This window comes from Microtus oregoni, unplaced genomic scaffold, assembly GCF_018167655.1.
Source record: "Microtus oregoni isolate MIOR12 unplaced genomic scaffold, Mior012 000029F_ref0000214, whole genome shotgun sequence".
Lineage (NCBI taxonomy): Eukaryota > Metazoa > Chordata > Mammalia > Rodentia > Cricetidae > Microtus > Microtus oregoni.
In genome coordinates, this window is record NW_024543088.1 from 22,390,364 (window position 1) to 22,411,482 (window position 21,119).

Sequence of the window (21,119 nt, forward strand, 5' to 3'; positions counted from 1 at the left end):
GTTCTATACTCTTATGTTTGTATTCTCGTTTACTTTTTGTCCTCTGTGTGGAAAACTTTCAATCAAGTGACACTTCTAGATGTCCATAAGCAGATGGACACCTGGTATAAGGTGCCCAACATCACTGTATTCCTGATCTTACCAGGATTAAAACCAAGCCCTCCTTTCTGTTCTCCTTTTGACATCTTTTCCCTTGTATTATGTGCCAGTAGCTAACTTGGTGTTCCTCACTCTAGCTACATTGTTTCCCTTTGAGAACTTTGAAATTGCAGTACTTTGTCTTGCTATGTAATGCCTTCCTCTCTGTTCCTCAACCCCACTCCAGAAACCAGCTCAACGGCACTCCACTTGTGTTCTTTCCTAGCTCTGAGGCTGCTTCTCTGCTCTTCCTTGATGTATGAACTCCTGCTCTTCCTCTCTAGGCCCTTCTCATTGGCCAGCTGTCCTCATTTTCCACCTTCTGCCTCTCATCTCAGACAGCAGCCCTTCCCTACAGGACTCTTGATTTAGCAAATGCTTGATGATATCAGATTCATGCCCCCCCCCCTCACTTCCCTTCCCAACTGAATCCAACATTTCAAATGTACCTTGGTGAATATTTTTTCTGGATCCTAAGAAATCTCAAGAATGTTTGAAAAAAATCTCAAATTTTGAACCTCTCAGGTTCAGACAAAGCAGCTATTATGTGTGAAGCATCCTAGTGAAGTTGGGGGTGGTAGCAGTGTTTACTGTGTCTTGTATCACATTAAAGGGATGGACATTCGACTCTGACAGATGATGGACTTGTGCCTTTGACTCATATTCTGGCTATAAGCTTTATATAGTAACAGGTTTTCATCTCTGAATTATGCTCACTTTTTGCCTATTATTTAATGAGCCAACTTTGAATATATTTTTCAAGTTTTGCTTACCCTTATTCAGGATTAAAATTTTGATATAGCCTTTTTAAACAAAAAAGAAAGACAGAAAGGATGGAAGGAAGGAAGGAAGGAAGGAAGGAAAAGGAATAATTTCTGAGGCTAGGGTGTGACTCACTATGTGATATGACTGTTCAATTTTCAATTTATCCAGTATTTGTTTATCAAATTCTTGCTTCACGTCCCCTCTGAGTTTTCTCTCTTCTTCTTCCCTCCTCTCCACTTCTTTCTTCAACCCTCCTCCTCCATGTTGGGCGGCTATCCTTATACCTGCTGGTATTCTTTGGAGAAAGGACTGTACACATAAAAGACACAGGCTCATCAGATCCCCTTTGCCCGTTTTTTACTGATATTGGGATCGAGTTGAGGAGGGGAGCATCTGCGCCCTTGCAGAGTCCAGAGAAGGCTTCTTAGTAAAGAAAAAGAGTTTAAAAACAGCAACTACAACAACAACAAACTCTGTAGATGGTAGAAAGTCATGAATGACTTCAGATTCTACATGGTGTAACAGCTTTCTCTGTTACCCTGCTGCTTCTCTTGGCCTCGCCCAACCTGCCTCCCTGCTCTGTGGTCTCTGTGGGAACTGTGGTGTGAGTCATGGCAGGGAGAAAGGGCAATGATGAACAGTTGGAACATTGGTCTGGAAATTTTGAAGGTTAAATGGTTACCCTGGTATCTCAGTGCCCCAGTTTGTTCCTCTGCAAACACGGAGAGATCTTTTTGCTCCCGTAGGTTGTTGAAAGCATGAGCAGTCACACAAAGCACGTAGAATAATGTCTGTTATGTACAAAACATACCTATATCAGTAACTGCTGAGAGAGGAGTAAAGAAGTTTTTTTTTAGCCAGAAAACAAAACAAAATGAAATCGGGTGGTGGAGGAGGATTTTATTTAGAATAACCAAGCATCCTTTCAACCCAAACAATTGTGTTGCAACTATGAGTTTAGAAGGCCAAGTTTAAGAAGTAAATGTCCAGCCTGAAACTTTCTTCATATTTTCTGTCTCCAATTCCACATACTCAAACTAAGGAAATTTTAGTGAGAAGATAAACCATCATGCTTTTCTCTAACCCCGTGCTACCAGGTCTTAGCTAAGCCTTATGGCCCATCTTCACCCGTTTTTGCCATTTGATATTTCTTTGTCTTTACTTCTCCCACGCCTGGCAAATGGATCTAGCCCATGTTTAATAAAAAGAAACTTAATTTAATTTACCTAGGTGAAGATTTTACAACTAGACCATCAAACAGATTGTATAATGCAAATCCCTGTGCCCCTCACATCCTTTTTTAATAAATTGGAACTAAAGTCTTTGGACTAACATTGAAGAGCTGACTATGAATGCATTCTTTATAGAAGGTTAAAGACTTCAAATGGCTTCTGAATTTTGTTGATGGCTTGAGCTCAAGTTCTATGACCAAAGACAAATGTTGGATATTTTTTTCCTTTTTTATAACACTTACATTAGAAATATTCAAACCTGAATTAAAGAATATTATTATTATTATTATCATTATTGTATAATACTACAGATATGATTGGAAAATATCTGATGTTTCACTTGGGAAATATGTAGGCTGAAACACCAGGTTGTATTCCTCCCTAGGGAGCAGAGTCAGCACCACTAGCTGGTAATTGTTTATGTGGCTACAGAAAACTTTGCATTTATTTCTTCTGAGTGATGATAGGACAAGTTCCAAAAGTTATCGCTTCCATGGGTCTTCATGCAATTCAAGCTTAAATATAAATGATATAATGCATTAAAGCTTAAAATGTTAATTTATTGGAGTTTTTGCTAGTTCATATGTCATTTTTATAAGTATGTTTTCTTTAAAGGGATTGTTAATATATGCATGACTCATGGGTAGTCTATAATTTGGACTGGTTTCAAAAATGAAGGTAACCATCAATCCTTTGCCATTTTCTATAAAACTCTTCTGAAGCAAGGTTTCTTTTAAAAACTTATTTTTAAGGTTTATTTATTCTATTTTACATGTGTGAGTGTTTCGCCTGCCTATCTGTTTTGGCACCACCCCTGTATCTGGTGCCCACAAGCATAAGAAGAAGGTATCAGATCTTCTGAAACTCGAGTTATACATGATTCTGAGCCATCGTGTGGTGCTGGAAACCAGACCCAGGTCTTCAGCAGGAACAAGAGCTCCTCACCTCTGAGCATGTCTCAAAGCCTTCTGAGGCAAGTTTCATGACAGTAATTTATTCCTCTCAGGAAGAAAAAAACCAAAACTAGGGTAGAATGGCTCAATTGCTTAATTCTCTTCTTCTAATCACTTAGTCTAACCCATTGCCTTCAAGTAACATTGACGACTTAAACAGAGTTTTAGGATTTATTTTTGTTTTGTGAAAGTTGTTTTGGCATTTTCCCACTACCCACATGTTAACCACACCTTAACTGCCTAAGGTACCCTTTAAAATAAGTCCATTATTTATTGTCTTGTCCTCCCTGTTTTTTTCCTGCCCCAGAGTTTGCACCTCCCCATCTTCCTGCTTTTCTTGCCCTGTAAAAAACTCACCCACATTTATAAAATCAGCCATCTTCCTGTTCTGCATGCCCACCTTGTTATCTAGCAAATAGAACCCTGCTTCACCCCCACCTCAGTGAGCTGGTTTTCTTCCAGTCAGTCATAATGAAAGAGTACCTCACCATTGTGTGCACAGAAATTATACTTTATATGGGACAATGAGGCCAGAAATTATCACACCATGTTCATCCATCATGCCTGACTTGCACATGGCCGTGCCACACCCCTCCACCATGCCTGGCTTACACCTAGCCATGCCATGCTCTTCTACCATTCGTGGTTTGCACAGCACACACTCACATCCTTGCAGGGCTAATTAGAATGCTAAAGACTGCAGGTGTTTAACATGAACTTACACTGCAAGCATCACCATCTTGGTTAAAACTTCAAAATTTTTATCAAGTTTTGCAAATTGCAAAAGTACACTCAACAACAAAATGAGTTGATAATTTGAAGTATTAGAAATCAGGTGTTATTATTGGGAGCTTTGTAGCTTCTTGACTGAAATGGATTTGCTGCGAGTCCCAAGAGCAGAGGGGGCAGCGGGTCCCGAGAGCAGCCAGTCCTGGCACCCGGAAGCAGGTCTCCAAAGGTGACTGGTCCCCTGGGCGTCCCTGGCGGCTAGACATGTGGGCGGTGGGTGGGCAAAGGACAGACAGATAGGCACACCATGCAGATGGGTTTGCTGCAAGCTACCTGGGTCCCAAAAACAGCCAGTCCCAAGCGGGGACGGCGCACAAGACCACGTGGCAGATCTCCATGTGACTGTGGCCGGCTGGCGAGAGAGATGGATAAACATACCATACAGAGTAAAGTTAGACATTTACTAGGTGGATTATGGAGGGGAAGGAAAAAGGGGAGAAGGGAAGAGAGAGAGAAGGGGAGAGAGAGAGAGAGAGAGAGAGAGAGAGAGAGAGAGAGAGGGGGAGGGAGAGGGAGAGAAGGGGAGAGAGAGAGAGAGAGAGAGAGAGAGAGAGAGAGAGAGGCTGCCTCTCTGAGAGGGTCAGGAAGAGAGAAAGTGCAAGTCTGAGGCTGCAAGCAGGAAGGAAGTGGGCATGGATTGTCTCTTAAAGAGACAAAACAATCTTTACACTGACACACTAACTTGTGGAGTTTTCTTAAAATAATTTTAGAGAGCTCTTTTGTCTGAATAAATATTCTTTTGAGTAATTGAGGGGCACAGCTCCATGACTAGAAAGTATTTTGGGAGATGTCTGTTACCTTGTTCTGCTCCTTTAGAAAAAAATAATTTAAAGATTTTATTTTTATTTGTGTGTATGTGTTTCCTCCATCTTAATCACCGTGTGTGTGTGTGTGTGTGTGTGTGTGTGTGTGTGTGTGTGTGTGGTGGGTATGCATGCCCATGTGCATGCACAAGTGCCTTTGGGAATCAGAAGGTGGTGTCAGATCCTCTGGGCTGGAGTTACACACAGTTGTGAGTTGGCAGACACTGGTATTGGGAACTGAATGGGGGTCCTCTCAAGAAAGAGACAAAGACTCTTAACCTCTGAACCCCCAATGTTCTACTTCTGTTCTTTGTTTTTCTGATTACTTTTTAAAAATATAAAGTTTCTTTCTCCGAAATAGAAACAAACTAGAGTTGTAGCACAACTCTTTGTTTTGCTCTAAGTTATTCTTTCCAGCACTCCGCTCCATGTTTCCAGGAAGCTCCAAAGTGAGCTGCAATTTTCAGTTCCCCCAGTAACATTACATTGATAGTCCCCTCTAATGTGCAGATGAAATACTAAAGCCAGTGAAGTAAAGGCTTCCCGGGTGACACAATAAGGCTGGCTGGGAGCAGAGGTGACCCTTGTCTCCAGTTTCTGGGCTGGCACTGTGTTGCAAGTGGGTGCTGAACTTCACACTTGTTTTGAGTTTTCTGCAAGGCCCCACGTTTTCCTCCACCCGATGAGCCAACTTGTGGGCTTCTCTTCAGTGACCTTACCTACGCTCCAGATGCTAAACTAATGATGTGCTTGGTGCTGTGAGGTACAAGAGGAGGGAGGGTACCTGTTGCAAAGAGCTGGGGCAGCGTTGCTCACTCCCGTTGGAGGCAAGTGCTTCTGCTCTCCTTCGGGCTGGGAAATGCTTCCCATGGCTGCTCTACTTGGAGGACTTTGGTTCTTTGGGCATTAGAAAGAAGGTATAAAATAAACAAGTAGTTTACCTTTTCTAAATCTTCCCTAATCACACCACTACTTCCAGTGAGATTTGGTTATAGTGTATGTAAATAGTGAATCAGTGTTTGTCTCTGTTGGTGAGTAGGAGAAATCTCATTCTCAAACCTCATGATAGGCTAAACGCAGTGGTCAAGGTTGCTGGCTTTGCCATTTTTCAGAAATCTTTCTTGACTAATTGAGGTCTACTTAAGAGTATTTGAAAAAACATGGGGACATAGACATCCTAGAAAAACAAAATGATTATTATGGACCAGTTGCTATTTTTAGCAGCAGCTGCAGCAGCAACAGAACACCATGCTGAGTCAGGGCCCTGATTCACTGTAGGGATCTAGTATCTTTGGTGAGCCAGGCTTGCATCTGAATGCTTGGAGGAGTGGGTTCACATGCTGATATTCTCCTAAGCTCAGGCTTATAAATGAGCTTGGTAAGAATGCACAAGGTAAGCTGGCTGAGCACAGCTCAAAGGTAGGAAGTTGGTTGTGCCTGTAGAGTGTGTGTGTGTGTTGCCTGCATGCATGTCTGCACATCACATATATGCCATGCCTTTGGAGGACATTGGGTCCCCTGGAACTGGAGTTCAAGGCGTTTGTGAGATGCAGTGTGGATGCTGGAAATCTGGAAGAGTTCCTAAATCTCCAGCCCAATGTCTGTACTTCCCTACATTCCAAAAGTTAGTGCATTGTTTTTTCCTCATTGCTAGGACAAAACTCCTGACAAAATCAACTTAAGGAAAGAAAGGTGTGTTTTGATTGACAGTTTAAGGGTAGCCATCATGGCCAAGAAGTTGTGGCGGCAGAAAGGTGAACCATGGGCCACAGACCATCCATCCACTGTCAGGCGGCAGACAGAAGTGAACGCTGGACTTCTGCTTGCCTCCCTTTTTTTTTCAGTGGAGAACTCCATTCATAAGACATGTCAAAGGCTTGTCTTCTAGGTGCTTCTAGACACCGAAGAGATGAAAATCAACATTAATCATCACATTTACCAACCTTTGTCCTCTTCCTAGATCTGTTGGAGTAGAAACTATAGATTTGTTCCAACTTAGAGTTTTCCTAGACTTCGTAAATGTTGATTGATGCTGCTATAAAAGATTCATCCATCAAGGATTATCTATTACCTCAATTTAAGTCTCTAGATCCTTTATGTTTTGCCTTCACAGGCATCCCTTACCTGAATGATGACAAACAAAGATATTGCCCCTGTATTAAAGTTATTTTGCAAACTAGAGGCAGAAACCAGCATCAGAAATTAGTGTTTCTAGTTGTTTTTCTCACCTTTAGAGTATTCAATCCAGACATGATAAGCATATGGAGGGGTTGGAAGGCATTGCCATACTGATCTGTTGGGGCGAGGCATTCAGCCTTTTCATAATCAAGCCCGCTAATGCTTTAGCATTGCATCCTTGAATGCATGCAACATAAGTCTCATATCTACCTACTGCTTTCTTTATTCTGTTTGTTTTTCTTTTGCAGTTGTGGCTTCCTAAGCAGTTTTTGCAGTTTCAAAATTGATATCCTACCATGTTGTGCTATCCATGTTGATTAGTTATGAACACAGTCTCAATGGAGCTTGCTTTCATCTCCTTTTTTTGGACATTTTTCATGACTAGCCTTTGAAGTTACTACCCTGACTAGGAATAATAGTGAGGAATGGGAAATAGAGGAGAACCTGAAAACCCAGTGGTCTGGAAGGCAGTGTTACAACTGGAATTAGGCTCCTTCTTCGGGGTCTTCAATGTGTACAATCGTTTTTATAACAATATCAAGGATGGAGATACACAATTACAAGTACAAGGGTACAAAGCAGTATTTTGCTCTGGGATTTATGCTGTAGGCTTGCATTTAAATTGTAGATATAGAGATGACAGCTATTGGGAGGCTCCTTTTTTAAGAGCAGGAAGAAACAAAGTTGTCAATATTCTGAATAAAAAGCCTGCATCAATTATTTTCCTCCCATTCTGTTTTCTTTTTAATTTCACTTATTAAATGCTAATGCCACAAAGGTGACATTTGGCTTAAGGGACAAGGAGTATTCTTTCTCTTTATGGTAACTCAGTGACCCATTCGTATGTTGTCCTTTTCGTAGAGTCACAGTGCATGTTCACAGGAAGGACCACATGGAGCAACAACATGAGGCCGGGCACAGAATTTAATGAGGAACGCCCGGTGGACAGCCTTGGAAGTGTCAGTGTCGTTGGACTGTAGTGCTCCATTCCTTTGCAACCCCAGAGGAATGTTGCCAGAAGAGAATATTACGTGGAATGAGACCGTCCTATCTTTTGTGACCAATATATATTAAGAAACACATCTCTTCTGCACATACGAAGCGCTATTGTCTTGAAGAAGCAAGCAGCTCTTTACAATAGACCTGAGAACATGAGAATGTCTGTTAGTGGCAGAAGAGGCAAAAGATGGAAATTTTTTCAGCTCTTTGCCACTTGTTTTATATTAAGCTTCATGGTTTTCTGGGGCCCGATCAATAATCACATTGTGAACCATATGAAGTCCTACTCCTACAGATACCTCGTGAACAGATACGGCTTTGTGAATGATTCCCTGTCTCTCAAGCACACCTCCGAGCAACCTCACTACCGATACTTGATCAACCACAAAGAAAAGTGTCAGACTCAAGATGTCCTCCTCTTATTGTTCATAAAGACTGCCCCTGCAAACTATGGCCGACGCTCTGCAATCAGAAAAACATGGGGCAATGAGGATTATGTTCGGTCCCAGCTGAATGCCAACATCAAAATTCTGTTTGCCTTGGGGACTCCTGCTCCACCAAAGAGAGAAGAACTGCAAAGAAAACTGATTTGGGAAGATGAAAAGTACAAGGACATAATTCAGCAAGACTTTGTTGATTCCTTCTACAATCTTACTTTAAAACTGCTCCTTCAGTTCAGCTGGACAAACAGCTTTTGTCCACATGCCAAATTCCTGATGACGGCTGATGACGACATATTTATCCACATGCCAAACCTCATCGGATACCTTCAAGGGCTAGAGCAAATTGGTGTTCGAGACTTTTGGATTGGTCATGTTCATCGTGGCGGCCCTCCTGTTAGGGATAAAAGCAGCAAATACTATGTTCCCTATGAAATGTACCAATGGCCAGCTTACCCTGACTATACAGCTGGGGCTGCCTATGTCATTTCCAGCGATGTGGCTGCCAAAGTCTATGAAGCATCGCAGATGCTGAACTCCAGTCTGTACATAGATGATGTGTTCATGGGCCTGTGTGCCAATAAAGTGGGGATAGTGCCACAGGACCACATGTTTTTTTCTGGGGAAGGTAAGGCTCCTTATCATCCTTGCATCTATGAAAAGATGATGACATCTCATGGACACTTACAAGATCTGCAGGAGCTCTGGATGGAGGCCACAGATCCTAAAGTAAAGAACATCTCAGAAGGATTTTTTGGTCAAATATACTGCAGGTTAATTAAGATAGTTCTCTTCTGCAGATTGATTTACAGGAATCCGTACCCTTGTAGGGCTGCATTTGCTTAACAGCACTTGAATACTCGTATTCTCTGTCATTGAGCTAAACTTGGAGGGGAAAAAAGTCTGCAAACATTTCTCTACACCCTAAGTAAAATGAACTGAAAGCAAAAAGATCATTTAAGATCCCAGGGAATTAAAATATTTCTTTGATTACAGAAACTATTCAATGCAACACCTAATTCATGGCTTAAATTCATTTCAAGGATTTCAGATTCTAAAAGATTTAGATCATGAGCAAAGGAAAAAGTAAAGCAAAATTCAAGTTCTCACTTGGTGCCACCTGTGTCTTTGAGGTATGAAGAGCAATTGCGATGTCTTAGTATCAAAATAATGGTTGTGGGAAATGCCTAACAGATAAATAATGGAGCATTTCTAAGAAATTAATGTCTTTAGAACAAGCATTTCAATTTATTTTTATTAAAAAGTACTTGGCGGAGGTGGACAGATGGTATAGAAGAAAAGTATACCAACGTGAAGAAAGTTTTGTTCTAATAAGGACATAGAGGAAAATGTCTACAGTCTTGTTATGGTTGAATCACTTAACACTGGCATTCCTATAAATATTTATCTAGACAGTTCTGGCACCATTTAAAATATACTTACATAGTTTTCTCTAATTTTTAATATCAAATTTGAGAAAGTCATCAGCTCTGCTCTCACCAGGAAAATCTAAAATTATCAAGCAGGAGTAGTTCTTGCCCATGAGAGCCCTCTCTAAAGAGAAATTGCTGTCAACTCCATTAAGCTGGTTTTGATTTAATGAATGATGCCATGGATTTTAAAGAATTAAATATTGGCCTTTGCTTAAGGTAGTTGTTTGAATACTGCTTACATAGAAGAATATAATAAGGGAAGAGACTTCAAGAAAAGACAGGGCTAGGGCTGTAACTCAATACCCAACAAGAAAAGACAAAGTTGCATAAAAAGACTCTTTTCCTTGTAACTTGTGATGTGTTAGCTTGGAGTCCAAATCACAGCAGTGATTACTAGACTCAGTCCATGACCTACCAGCAAGATCTCATAGGCCACAGATTTTGTTCCAAACTGACTTTTAATTTAAAAGTTTTTAATATGCTACCATGTCTAAATAATCCATTATTTGGCTAAATAACTATCAGTGATGATCTTTTAAGTCTTTCAAACATGGAAGCAGAGCAAGAGTGGTAGAGAAACTAACCAAACGAAGCTAAAAGGTTTGGTAAAGCTGCATATTATTTGTAACCAGCGGTGATTTTACAAAGTAGGATGAAAAATGTGCTGGAATGTCGATGATGCACGAGCACAGAAAGGACTAAGAGACGTCCATGGATGGAGACATGCAATGCAGGCCAAACCAATGACTTCAGCAAAAGCAAATAGCCCGTTTAACAAACTTCAGACAGAGGCACATGTTAGAGAGAAGCTCAGCTATCATTAGGATAGTATTGGAAAAAAAAGTAAAACAAAGCAAAACAAAAAACAAAATCTAAGAATTTCTCAGAAAACACAACTAAATGATACCTGTGTTTTTGCAGGTAGATTTTTTTTTAATGTTTACAGAAATCTTTGTGAGTTTTTCTACTATGATATTTGAAGCTTGTTTACACTGCTTGGGTAATTTCTTACTAACCTCAAGATGTGATGTTAAGCATTCTTAAGATAGTTATTTTTAGGATAGATTCAGGGTTTTAGATTATTACAGTTCAGATTTTTCTGATCCGTTTTTAAAAAAAAAAACTAGGAAACAAAGGTGTTATTTGACAAGCAGTTTCATAGCTAACCAGCACTCACCAGTTGGCCCTTTGATAACTGCTGGCTTTGGGTTTTATGTGCCCGAGTTTCAATTTTGAGCTTTGAAAAGTTGCCACCGATTAGAAAACATAATTTTCTTGTGGCCACTGAGGTGGTCTTGTTTACACTCAGTACTCTATGAAGCAGTTATTTATTTGCTTGATTGAGCTCTCTTGAACAGTGTTCATCCTTTTTATTTTTGCTTAGAATAGAATAGAACCGGTTTGAAGCTAAAGGAATATGAAGGTACTTTGTGTCTTTTGGAATTGTTAGATTATTCCACCAACAGACCCAACGGCCTGAAAAGTGTGTAAATGGAATTATTCTAGCCTTTTAAAAAGGAAGAAAAACCTTGGTGCTGAATTGCAGTGTTGTTTTCAAAATGAAAAATAAAATAGAAAAGGAAAACAAACTACTGGTCCCTTGAGTAAAAGAAAAACATGTCTATATACAGTATTATTGCTTAAAAAAAAACTTCTTAATTCTTGATTGGTTTGCATATATTATTCAGCTATTAGTTTTATACCAAAATGTTCAATATTTATATTGCTTGAGTTTCAATCTTATATGGCAAAATAATTAGGAGGTCTAAAAAGTCTATGCTTTCCAATAAATTACTTAAAAACCATCAACAATGTATTTAGACTCCTGTGTGGGCATCATTTTGTACATAATCACCCTATTTTTGATACTGTCTCCTTTGTTTTCACATTACTGCTCTGCTCAGTTTAGAGAATTTATTATGGAGCTGTAGGAGGAGGCCACTTGTTCGTCAGCCACCCAGAACCAAAATAACCACACAGAAACTATATTAATTAAAACACTGCTTGGCCCATTAGCTCTAGCTTCTTATTGGCTAACTCTTATATTAATTTAACCTATTCCTATTAATCTGTATATCGCCACCTGGCAGTGGCTTACCGGCAAAGATTCGGCATGTCTAACTCTGGCAGCTCCACGGTATCTTCCCTGATTCTGCCTTCTTCACAGCATTCTGTTTTGTTTTCCCCACCTAGCTCTGTTCCCCTACAGCTTTGCTATAGGTCCGAAGCAGTTTCTTTATTCATTAATGGTATCCTGCGTGGGCATCATTTTGTATATAATCACCTTCTTTTTGACACTGTCCTCTTTGTTTTCACATTGCTGCTCTGCTCAGTTGAGAGAATTTATTATGGGACTGCCTATTGAGGTCTGCTTCTGTGCTTCTGGGGAAATGCTATTCCTTAATCATTTATTCAAAATGGCATAAAATAAAGAACACGCAGCTAAGATGCCATTTAAAGAGGTTAGACTTCATTCATTGGCGGAGTAAAAGAAGAGTGTGGAAGTATCTGCATTCCTTGGGTGTAGCAGAATTTTGTACTTGGAAGGTACTCGGGTACACCTGAGATGTCTGTACTTCATCACTTGGAAGAACTAGTTAACTTAAAGTAAATTTTTGCAGTTTACCTGGACATCATAGCTACAATGAGAGTAGGCCCTGTGCTCTCTGGATGTGCTGATTCTCCATTCTTCCAAGAAGGCTTTAGATATGTCTCCCCTGCTATTTCTTCCAGTCAGTTATGTGTCTGTATCAGAACAAAATTTATTAGCTTCCCTCACACTGTTCCTTCGCTCTGCACCTCAAATCCTGCTTCCTCTGGGGAACCTAAACTCTTCCACCTGGCTTTAGAAGCCCCATGGATATATCCCCTGTAAGTTTACTCTGCTTACTGCTGACAGCGTCACAAATTCCTTTCTATCCCTTGATGTTGTTGGGTTCCTTTGTCAAGAGCACTGTCTCTGTTTTATGCATCCGAAGCGGAGTGCTCTAAAAAGCCCTGGTTATAAGAATCTGGAAGAGGTAAGTTTATGTTAATGACCCATACAAGGTCACTGCAGACCTCATGTACTTTCCTCTCCCCCTGCCAGGCCACAGGGAAAGTGTGGCACACCTCCAGTCATTTCTGTCTGTCCCTCTTAACTAATCCCCATTTCCTGTAATAATCCATGTGTCCCTGTACAGGTCATTGTCCAGCACCTGCCTTCTGGACCCACAGTCACACCTGTGACAACTGCTACTAATTGTCCCATTTTTTCCCTTAGCTATAATGTAAATTCTGACATAGAGATTCAGCATATCCATTTACATAGTAATATTATTCTGTCAACATATTCACCTATGTAAAGATTATTCAGATCCCTTCCTGGGTACTTTCTGATGTCAGTATTTGCTTCTAGTACTTAAAAATGTGTACTTTATGCTTATTAATCTTTTATTAATTTTATGAATCGTAATATTTTACACTCAAACATAGTGTGTCTATAAAGTTACGCACCAATAACTTTCTATCAGCTATTTGTCATAATTCAAATCTAGACTATCAAAAGTAAGTAGGAAATTCATATCAAATAATATAGCTAAGACTGGAACACAACGTTATGCAACATTATAACAAAATGCAAAAGCCTTGTAGATTCTTTAATCTCATAATGAATTTGGCTAATTTTGCATTAACAATGTTTCACATGAGCATAAACTTTTCACTAACAGTTTCACATTTTTCCTCTTTCTTATGACAAATATGATTTAATGAACTACTATAAATTATTATGGTACAAAATTAAATTATTGTATGTATATATACTATACAATAATTCATCAACTAACCTAAACACAAGAATCAGGCAGGGTTACTACCGCAGTGATGAAACACCATGGCCAAAGCAACTGGGGAGGAAAAGGTTTACTTGGCCTACACTTCCACAGCACTCTTTATCATTGAAGGAAGTCAGGGCAGAAACTCACTCAAACAGGCCAGGAACCTAGAGGCAAGAGGATGACTCCTGCTTACTGGCTTGTGAATCATGACTTGCTCAGTCTCCTTTCTTAAAGAATCCAGGATCGCCAACCCAGGGATAGCACCACCCTCAATGTCCTGGGCCTTCCCCCATCTATCATTAAGAATATGTTCTACAGTACTGGCTTTGTGGGAGCCTAGCCTGTTTGGATGCTCACCTTCCTAGACCTGAATGGAGGGGGAGGACCTTGGACTTCCCACAGGGCAGGGAACCCTGACTGCTCTTCAGACTGAAGAGGGAGGAGGAGAGGAGTGGGGAGAGGGGGGAGGGGGAGGGAAATGGGAGGCGGGAGGAGGCTGAAACTTTTAATAAAAATAGATAGATAGATAGATAGATAGATAGATAGATAGATAGATAGATAGATGATAGATAGATAGATAGATAGATAGATAGATAGATAGATAGATAAGAATATGTTCTACAGCCTTGCCTACAATAGATGATAGATAGATAGATAGATAGATAGATAGATAGATAGATAGATAGATAGATAAGAATATGTTCTACAGCCTTGCCTACAATCCAGTCTTACGAGGCATTTTCTCTGTTGAGGTTTCTTCCTCTCAAATGACTACAGCTTATATCAAGTTGACATAAAACTATCCAGCATAGCATGTATCTGAAACTATGAAAGTAGGTATGTTTCAAGATAGAAAAATTCTGTAAGGTAAATTCATTTATGGAAACAACAGAATAATAATACATCATTGCCAAGTGGTGCTCTTTGGAGGACATGACATTAACATTTTATGTTCAGAAATTCTCAAATTGGGCTATCCACTGTACCTCAAGGAATATTTTTTTTGCTTGTTTAATTTTTTGCTAGTTTAATTTACTATTTTTATATATGCATGTATGGTCTCTGTTATGTTTATGTGTGTGTGGACGTGTGAGTGTGTTCATGTCTGTGAGTGCTGGCATGCAGCACACATCAGATCAGAGGACTCCCGTAAGTGCTAGTACTCTTGCCTTCCTCAAAACTTGAGAGTGGGTCTTTTGTTCATTACTGCATACGACAGTTCTGGCTCACAAGTTTCTTGAATTTTCCAGTATCTGTCTCTAACTTTGCCTTAGACATTTCAGGAATTAGAGGTGCCCACCACAGCATCCAACATTACATGGGATGTAATATCCATATGTCCTCCTCATATATAGATAGCATATATGAGGATCAGGGATACATTTTACTACAATAGTTGGAAAAACAACACTTTTTTTTTGCTTGAATATAACTGGCAGTGAATGGATATAAAATATTCTATTTTACTAAAGAAACCATCTTTTGGAAGATTGTTAAAATCCAATCATAGACCTTTGTGATAAAATTATCTCAAACATTATATTAGTCCAGGTTCTCTAAAGGAAGTGGATAGAATGAATGTGTGTATATATATATATATATATATATATATATATATATATATACACACACACACACACACACACACATTTCTAAAGAGCTCCTAATCTTCAGTCTATTTAGGAATTCTTAAGAAGTTGGTACTTATACCAGCAAAGGAAACCCTTAAAAATAAGTTCAATGAACTTGCCATGTAATGAAAGCCAAGATTAAAAGGCAAAGTTATATCCATCCATGTCCTTTTCTGTGGGTTGCCACCATGTCTTAGTCACTCTTCTATTGCTCTAAAGAGACACTATGACCACAGCAACTCTTACAAAAGAAAGCATTTATTAGGGCATGGCTTACAGTTTCAAAGATTTAGTTCATTATCCTCGTGGTAGAAAACATGACAGCATGCAGGTAGAAAGGGTAGCTGAGAACTCTACATCCAAATACACAGGCAGTGGGAAGAGAGAAACTCTGAGCCTGTCACAGGTTCTTGAAACCCCAAAGCCCAACCCCAGTGACCTGCTTTCTTCAACAAGGCCACACCACCTAATCCTTTCAAACAAAGATCAAGCATTCAAACCTATGAGCCTATGGGGCCATTCTCATTCAAATCACACACCAGAGGATATGGCCCAGATTTAGGGTTGTATTCTTGGTTCAAATAATCTGATTAAGAAAATACCCCCCTGAGATGGTGTAGGAGAGGTCCTTCTGTCTATGTGTTGCTTTTATTGTTTAATGAATAAAGAACTGCCTTGGCCTATAGCATGGGAGGAGAAAGGAGTAGTTAGAGAGATGCCATGGAGCCACTGATGGAGATAGACATGCTGAAACTTTGCTGGTGATATACAGATTAATAAAAATGGGTTAAATTAATTTAATAAGTAAGAGACAATAAGAAGCTAGACCTAATGGGCCAAGCAGTGATTTAATTAATAGAGTTTCTGTGTAATTATTTCAGGACTGAGCAGCCAGGAATGAACAAGTGGCCTCCTCCAACAAATTGGCACCCTATGTGGGGCACAAAACCATGATCCTGAGATTGAGAGTCTCATGCTCTTCCTACAAATTTGTGCCCAGGTGGCCAACTAAAATCCACTTAAAAACCTGAGAGAGCTTAATTCTAGACACAAAAATACGGAGTTTAACACAGCTTCCTGCTGTTTACTGGCAGAATGCCACAGCTCCGTTAAGAGAGATTTTCCTGACTCAGCGGCAGAAAAAAAAGCTACACCATTTTGAAATGCCGGTTTTCTGGGCCATGCTGCCAGGGCCTCTGGCTCTTCCAAAAGACCGAATATTTAGATGTGGTTTTTGAGCAGCATACTGCAGCTTACTTGATGGCAACTTAGACCAGCTGTGTACCTGGAAGTGGGGCAGTGTACATGGTGCTCAGAGGCAGCGAGCAGCTCTGCCATGCTGGACTTGGTGGGGCAAGCAGAAAATGTTGTATTACCCCCTAGCAATGATGCAGATTAAGTTTTTGGGAAGCGTTTAGCAATTTAAGAAGCTCTCCTGGAAGTAAAGAATTATAGATACACAATAGGAAAGACTCAGACATAAAAGACCTCTAACTGGGTCACAGTAGTCTTGAGAGAGAGAAGAAAAAGAGTATAGAGAGTCATACAGAGTACTGATAGTCACAGATTAAAAAGGAGTAAAGAAAAATAAGCCCCGTAATAATGGAAAATTCAGAGACTCTGGATTATGTATATTATTGTGCTATCTTTTAATTTTTTACTATGAATAAGCTAAGTACAGACAGACATTTCACTGTATGAGCTGCTAAACTAAACTAACATGTTAAAGGTATCATGACTTCCAAATTTGGGTCTAAGGATATGTTGCCTTGGAAAAGAGGTTCTTCTCTTGGTTCCAGATAGGATGAGAATCTGTGGATTGTTTCCAGACTGGTGTAGTTTGACAGACCAAGACCTCCTGAAAAGTCACCTTAAACACTCCTCAAAATAATTTGCCCAAAAACAGCAGGAAGAAGTTTGGACAGAACTATGCTCATATTCCCAAATATTGCCTATAAATATTTTTTTTTACATTTACAGGGGGATATGCTATAGAGATTTACATTGGTATGGATCTTGGTTTATTGATACAAATTTAAGGTCAATTTTGTCATACTGTATATATGTATTTCTGATCTTGATTAAGGTATTGTGTTATATAATTATATAATATAATATATAATTAAGAAATATAGGGTAATAGATAATCATCTATAATAGTCAAGCTAGTTAGATTTTCTAGACATGCAGAGATGTATTCTTCAAACCTTTCAAAAACTTAGTCCTCAGTGGGTGATATTGTTTGGGAGATTTAGTCGGTGGAGCCTTAATTAGAGGAAGTATGTCATTGGAGACAGACTTCGACAAAGTTTAAAGAAATGGCAGAAGCTGTTTAGGGTTCACTTTCTGTTTGTTTCCTGCTTGAAGTTAAAGATGTTGTAGCCACTGTGTGGCCTTGCCTGCTGTCATACTTCCCCACTGCGACTGATGGTGATGGACTCTTCCTCTTCTGGAGCCAGAGCACAAACGAATCCTCTCTCCCATAAATCACCTTGGTGATGGTGTCTCAGCAACAGAAAAGCAAACTTATGCAGAAGTCAAACAGCTACTAAAGGTGACTACCAGTAGAATCAAATTATGATAGAGATTTTGTGTGGACAGGAAGCTTTGTTTGTTAATGGCTTCTCCCATATAGTTTTGGTCTTTACCCTCTCAGCATAGGCCTTCTGAGCTGCTTACAACTCACACACCATTCACCAAAAAATAGCATTAAATATATGCAAATGATATATATCTTGGGAATAAGAACCTTTAAAAATATTAAAAAAGCAATAATCCATTTAATATTAATATCAGTTCTTGGACTTGAATTTTTGGCTTTCAACAGTATAGCAAGTTCCTGATCTTGTTTTATCTTTATATAAACTATATTTATATAAATATTTTATATAAAAATTCTTTGAAAATTTTACACATGTATAAACCCTATTTTGACCACACCCACTACTTCTCATCCAGATCCCACAGCCCCAACTCTATGTTCTTTAAGTTTTATAACTAATAAGTCATTGAATCCAATCAGTGCTGTTCATATGCTTATAGATATAGGACCATTCTGTGGGGCACGGGCAACCCATCAGCAGCCACCCCCAAAGTCAAATGACTTTTACTCGGTAGCCATCAACCTCCCTATAGCTAGCTGCTCAGGACCCCATCCACACTGAAATTTTGATTGGTGTGTGTTCATGTGTGCTCTGAGCCCATGTGTGTTCAAGAAAACAGAACTTCACAGGTTTTTACACTGATGTACAGGCTTCATCGTTCAGGAGATGCCCTCTTGGGCTTGCAGAAATGCCTTCGCACAGACTCAGTTGTGTCATCCTGTGGAGCTGCTGCTGGTGGTGGTGTACATACCAGACAGGTAGGATGGGGACCAGAAAGGGACTTCTCTCTCCATCAAGCTTAACATACTAAGAGCCTCTTGGGTGATGTATGAGGCTGTTTTCAAAAGAGTCTTCAGAAACAAAAAGCTACCATGTATACCAATGCTTGTATAAGGTTCACAAGAATTACTTGTGTTCGAATACAGTGACTTTCACAATAGCTCACAAGGCACACAGATCGCCCTCCCACCACTCCCCTCCCCATGCCACCCACCTCTGGCTCTCTTGAACTCACAGTACTGTAGCTGAGGTAAATCTTGTATTTTTGCTACTTTTGATCCTCCTACCTCAGTCTCCCAAATTTCAGATTTTAGATCTAGATTAGACCTCAGGCCTGTAATCAGGCTTACCTGTTTAATTTTCAATTCCAGTCAACCTACCAATGTGAGTTTACAATCACTGTCGTGAACTCTAATTTGAAACATTCTTTTTTTTTTTTTTTTTTTTTTTTTATTTTAATTTATTTATTTATTAAGAATTTCTGCCTCGTCCCCACAACCGCTTCCCATTTCCCTCCCCCTCCCCCGATCAAGTCCCCCTCCCCCCATCTGCTCGAAGAGCAATCAGGGTTCCCTGACCTGTGGGAAGCCCAAGGACTGCCCACCTCTATCCAGGTCTCCTAAGGTGAGCATTCAAACTGCCTAGGCTCCCACAAAGCCAGTACGTGCAGTAGGATCAAAAACCCACTGCAATTGTTCTTGAGTTCTCAGTATTCCTCATTGTCCGCTATGTTCAGCTAGTCTGGATTTATCCCATGCTTTTTCAGACCTAGGCCAGCTGGCCTTGGTGAGATCCCAATAGAACATCCCCATTGTCTTAGTGTGTGGGTGCACCCCTCGTGGTCCTGAGTTCCTTGCTCGTGCTCCGTCTCCTTCTGCTCCTGATTTGGACCTTGAGATTTCTGTCCGGTGCTCCCGTGTGGGTCTCTGTCTCTGTCCTTAAGGAATGAAAAGAACACAAACCTGGATGAGAGAGGTAGCCCATGATGGAAATTCCTGAATACTTTCTAAATTAAAAGTAATTGGGGGTAAGAATTCTGTAGATTAATTGTTTCCTTTATCACTGGGCTGGTACAATGGGTTAGACGTAATCTAATAGAGTACTTAGTACAAGGAAAGATTCCAGAGGTGGACAATTTGCTGCCCTTTAGTCCCTACCTTGTGAGGATAAAGTGAAATACTGCCGAGCCCTCTGCAAGCATGAGATAGTAGCTACCTACTCTGTGATAGCATGGGATCATATTTCTTGGTAGCTGTGAGATATTTTTCAAGTCAGTCTTTCAATCATCTATTTTCTGGTCAGGATGAAAGATGTATGATAATGGCTATGAAACATCCATCCGCTTATGATCTACAACACCATGACAGGTACCACTAGTGAGCTGTTGGGGGAAACCTTGAACTACCCTTCCTAAAAGCTCTGAAGAAGAGAGCATACTTGAGTAAAAGCTTGCTTGTTAAGTAATAGACCACAAAGACTGACCATAGATGAGCCACTGGTGATACTTGCTGTCTCTGTTGCTGTTTTCATTGACCTGTGAAACGATACTGCCTCAGAGCACACAGCAGCCATGCTTTCTTGTGGAATCCTATGTATGTCTCTGAAGTCATCTGATGTAGAATTGCCTCTGGGATACACTAAAGGTTGTTCAGCCAACTGTTCTAAGAGGGAAACAGCTCATAAACAACCTCATCTAGGAGGCCAACGGGATAGGATGGGAGCCGTTATGAGCATTGTATCCTCAAGGAAGAGGATAGCAATGAAGGCAGCTGAGCTGACGCTGGACAGTCATTTCCCTCGACCGCAACTGTTCGGCAGCCTCTCTCCTGTTTCAAAGTGACACCAGCTGAGGTACAGCTTCAGCAGCACACAGAATACTGTTCTCTATGTCTTCTCAGCAACTGATAAAGTTTGAATGCTTTCTCCCCATATGTTGAAGAAATACATGATTTAAAACAAAATGAAAACAATTTTTTAAAAAGCAAGGGGGTTATTTCCCAGCTAGAAGGAATTTTATAAAATCTTTTTATTTTAATTTATCTGAAGAAGTTATCAATGTCTAACCAATATTTACTTATGTATTTTATGTATCTGAGTGTTCTGTCTGCATGTATGTCTGCACACCAGAAAATGGGGCATTAGATCCCATGATAGATAACTGTGAGCCACCACATGGTTGTTGGGAATTGAACTCAGGTCCTCTGGAAGAGCAGTCAGGGCTCGTAACCACTGAGCCATCATCTCTCTGCCCCCAATCTTTTTTAATGTAAATTTTGAAAACTATTTTGATTATTAAAATTATTTTTTCTTCCCTAAAAAATAAAAACTAATCTCTGAATGAATAAAATTAAGTTCTCAGTAATTTTATGATATTAAGAATAAATGTGTAGAAGACACTCTCAGCCATAGCTCAGTAGTGCATGATAATATAAGGTATTATTTAATGTCAATATTATTTTATGGGGAAAAGTTTTATACAATATAATCGAACAAGGCTTCCACTTCCCCAGCTCCTCTCAGATCCTTTCTACCTCCTCATGCAGTCAACTCCCTGCCC

General features: G+C 39.9%; 1 protein-coding gene across 1 annotated transcript; it reads left to right on the top strand.

Moving 5' to 3' along the window:
* The first annotated feature begins 8,009 nt into the window (after positions 1 to 8,009).
* Positions 8,010 to 11,509, top strand: B3gnt5 (UDP-GlcNAc:betaGal beta-1,3-N-acetylglucosaminyltransferase 5). The gene has a single exon (XM_041678242.1). It carries the CDS (start codon positions 8,010 to 8,012, stop codon positions 9,141 to 9,143), a length of 1,134 nt encoding a protein of 377 aa, XP_041534176.1. The 3' UTR covers positions 9,144 to 11,509.
* Positions 11,510 to 21,119: the final 9,610 nt, after the last annotated feature.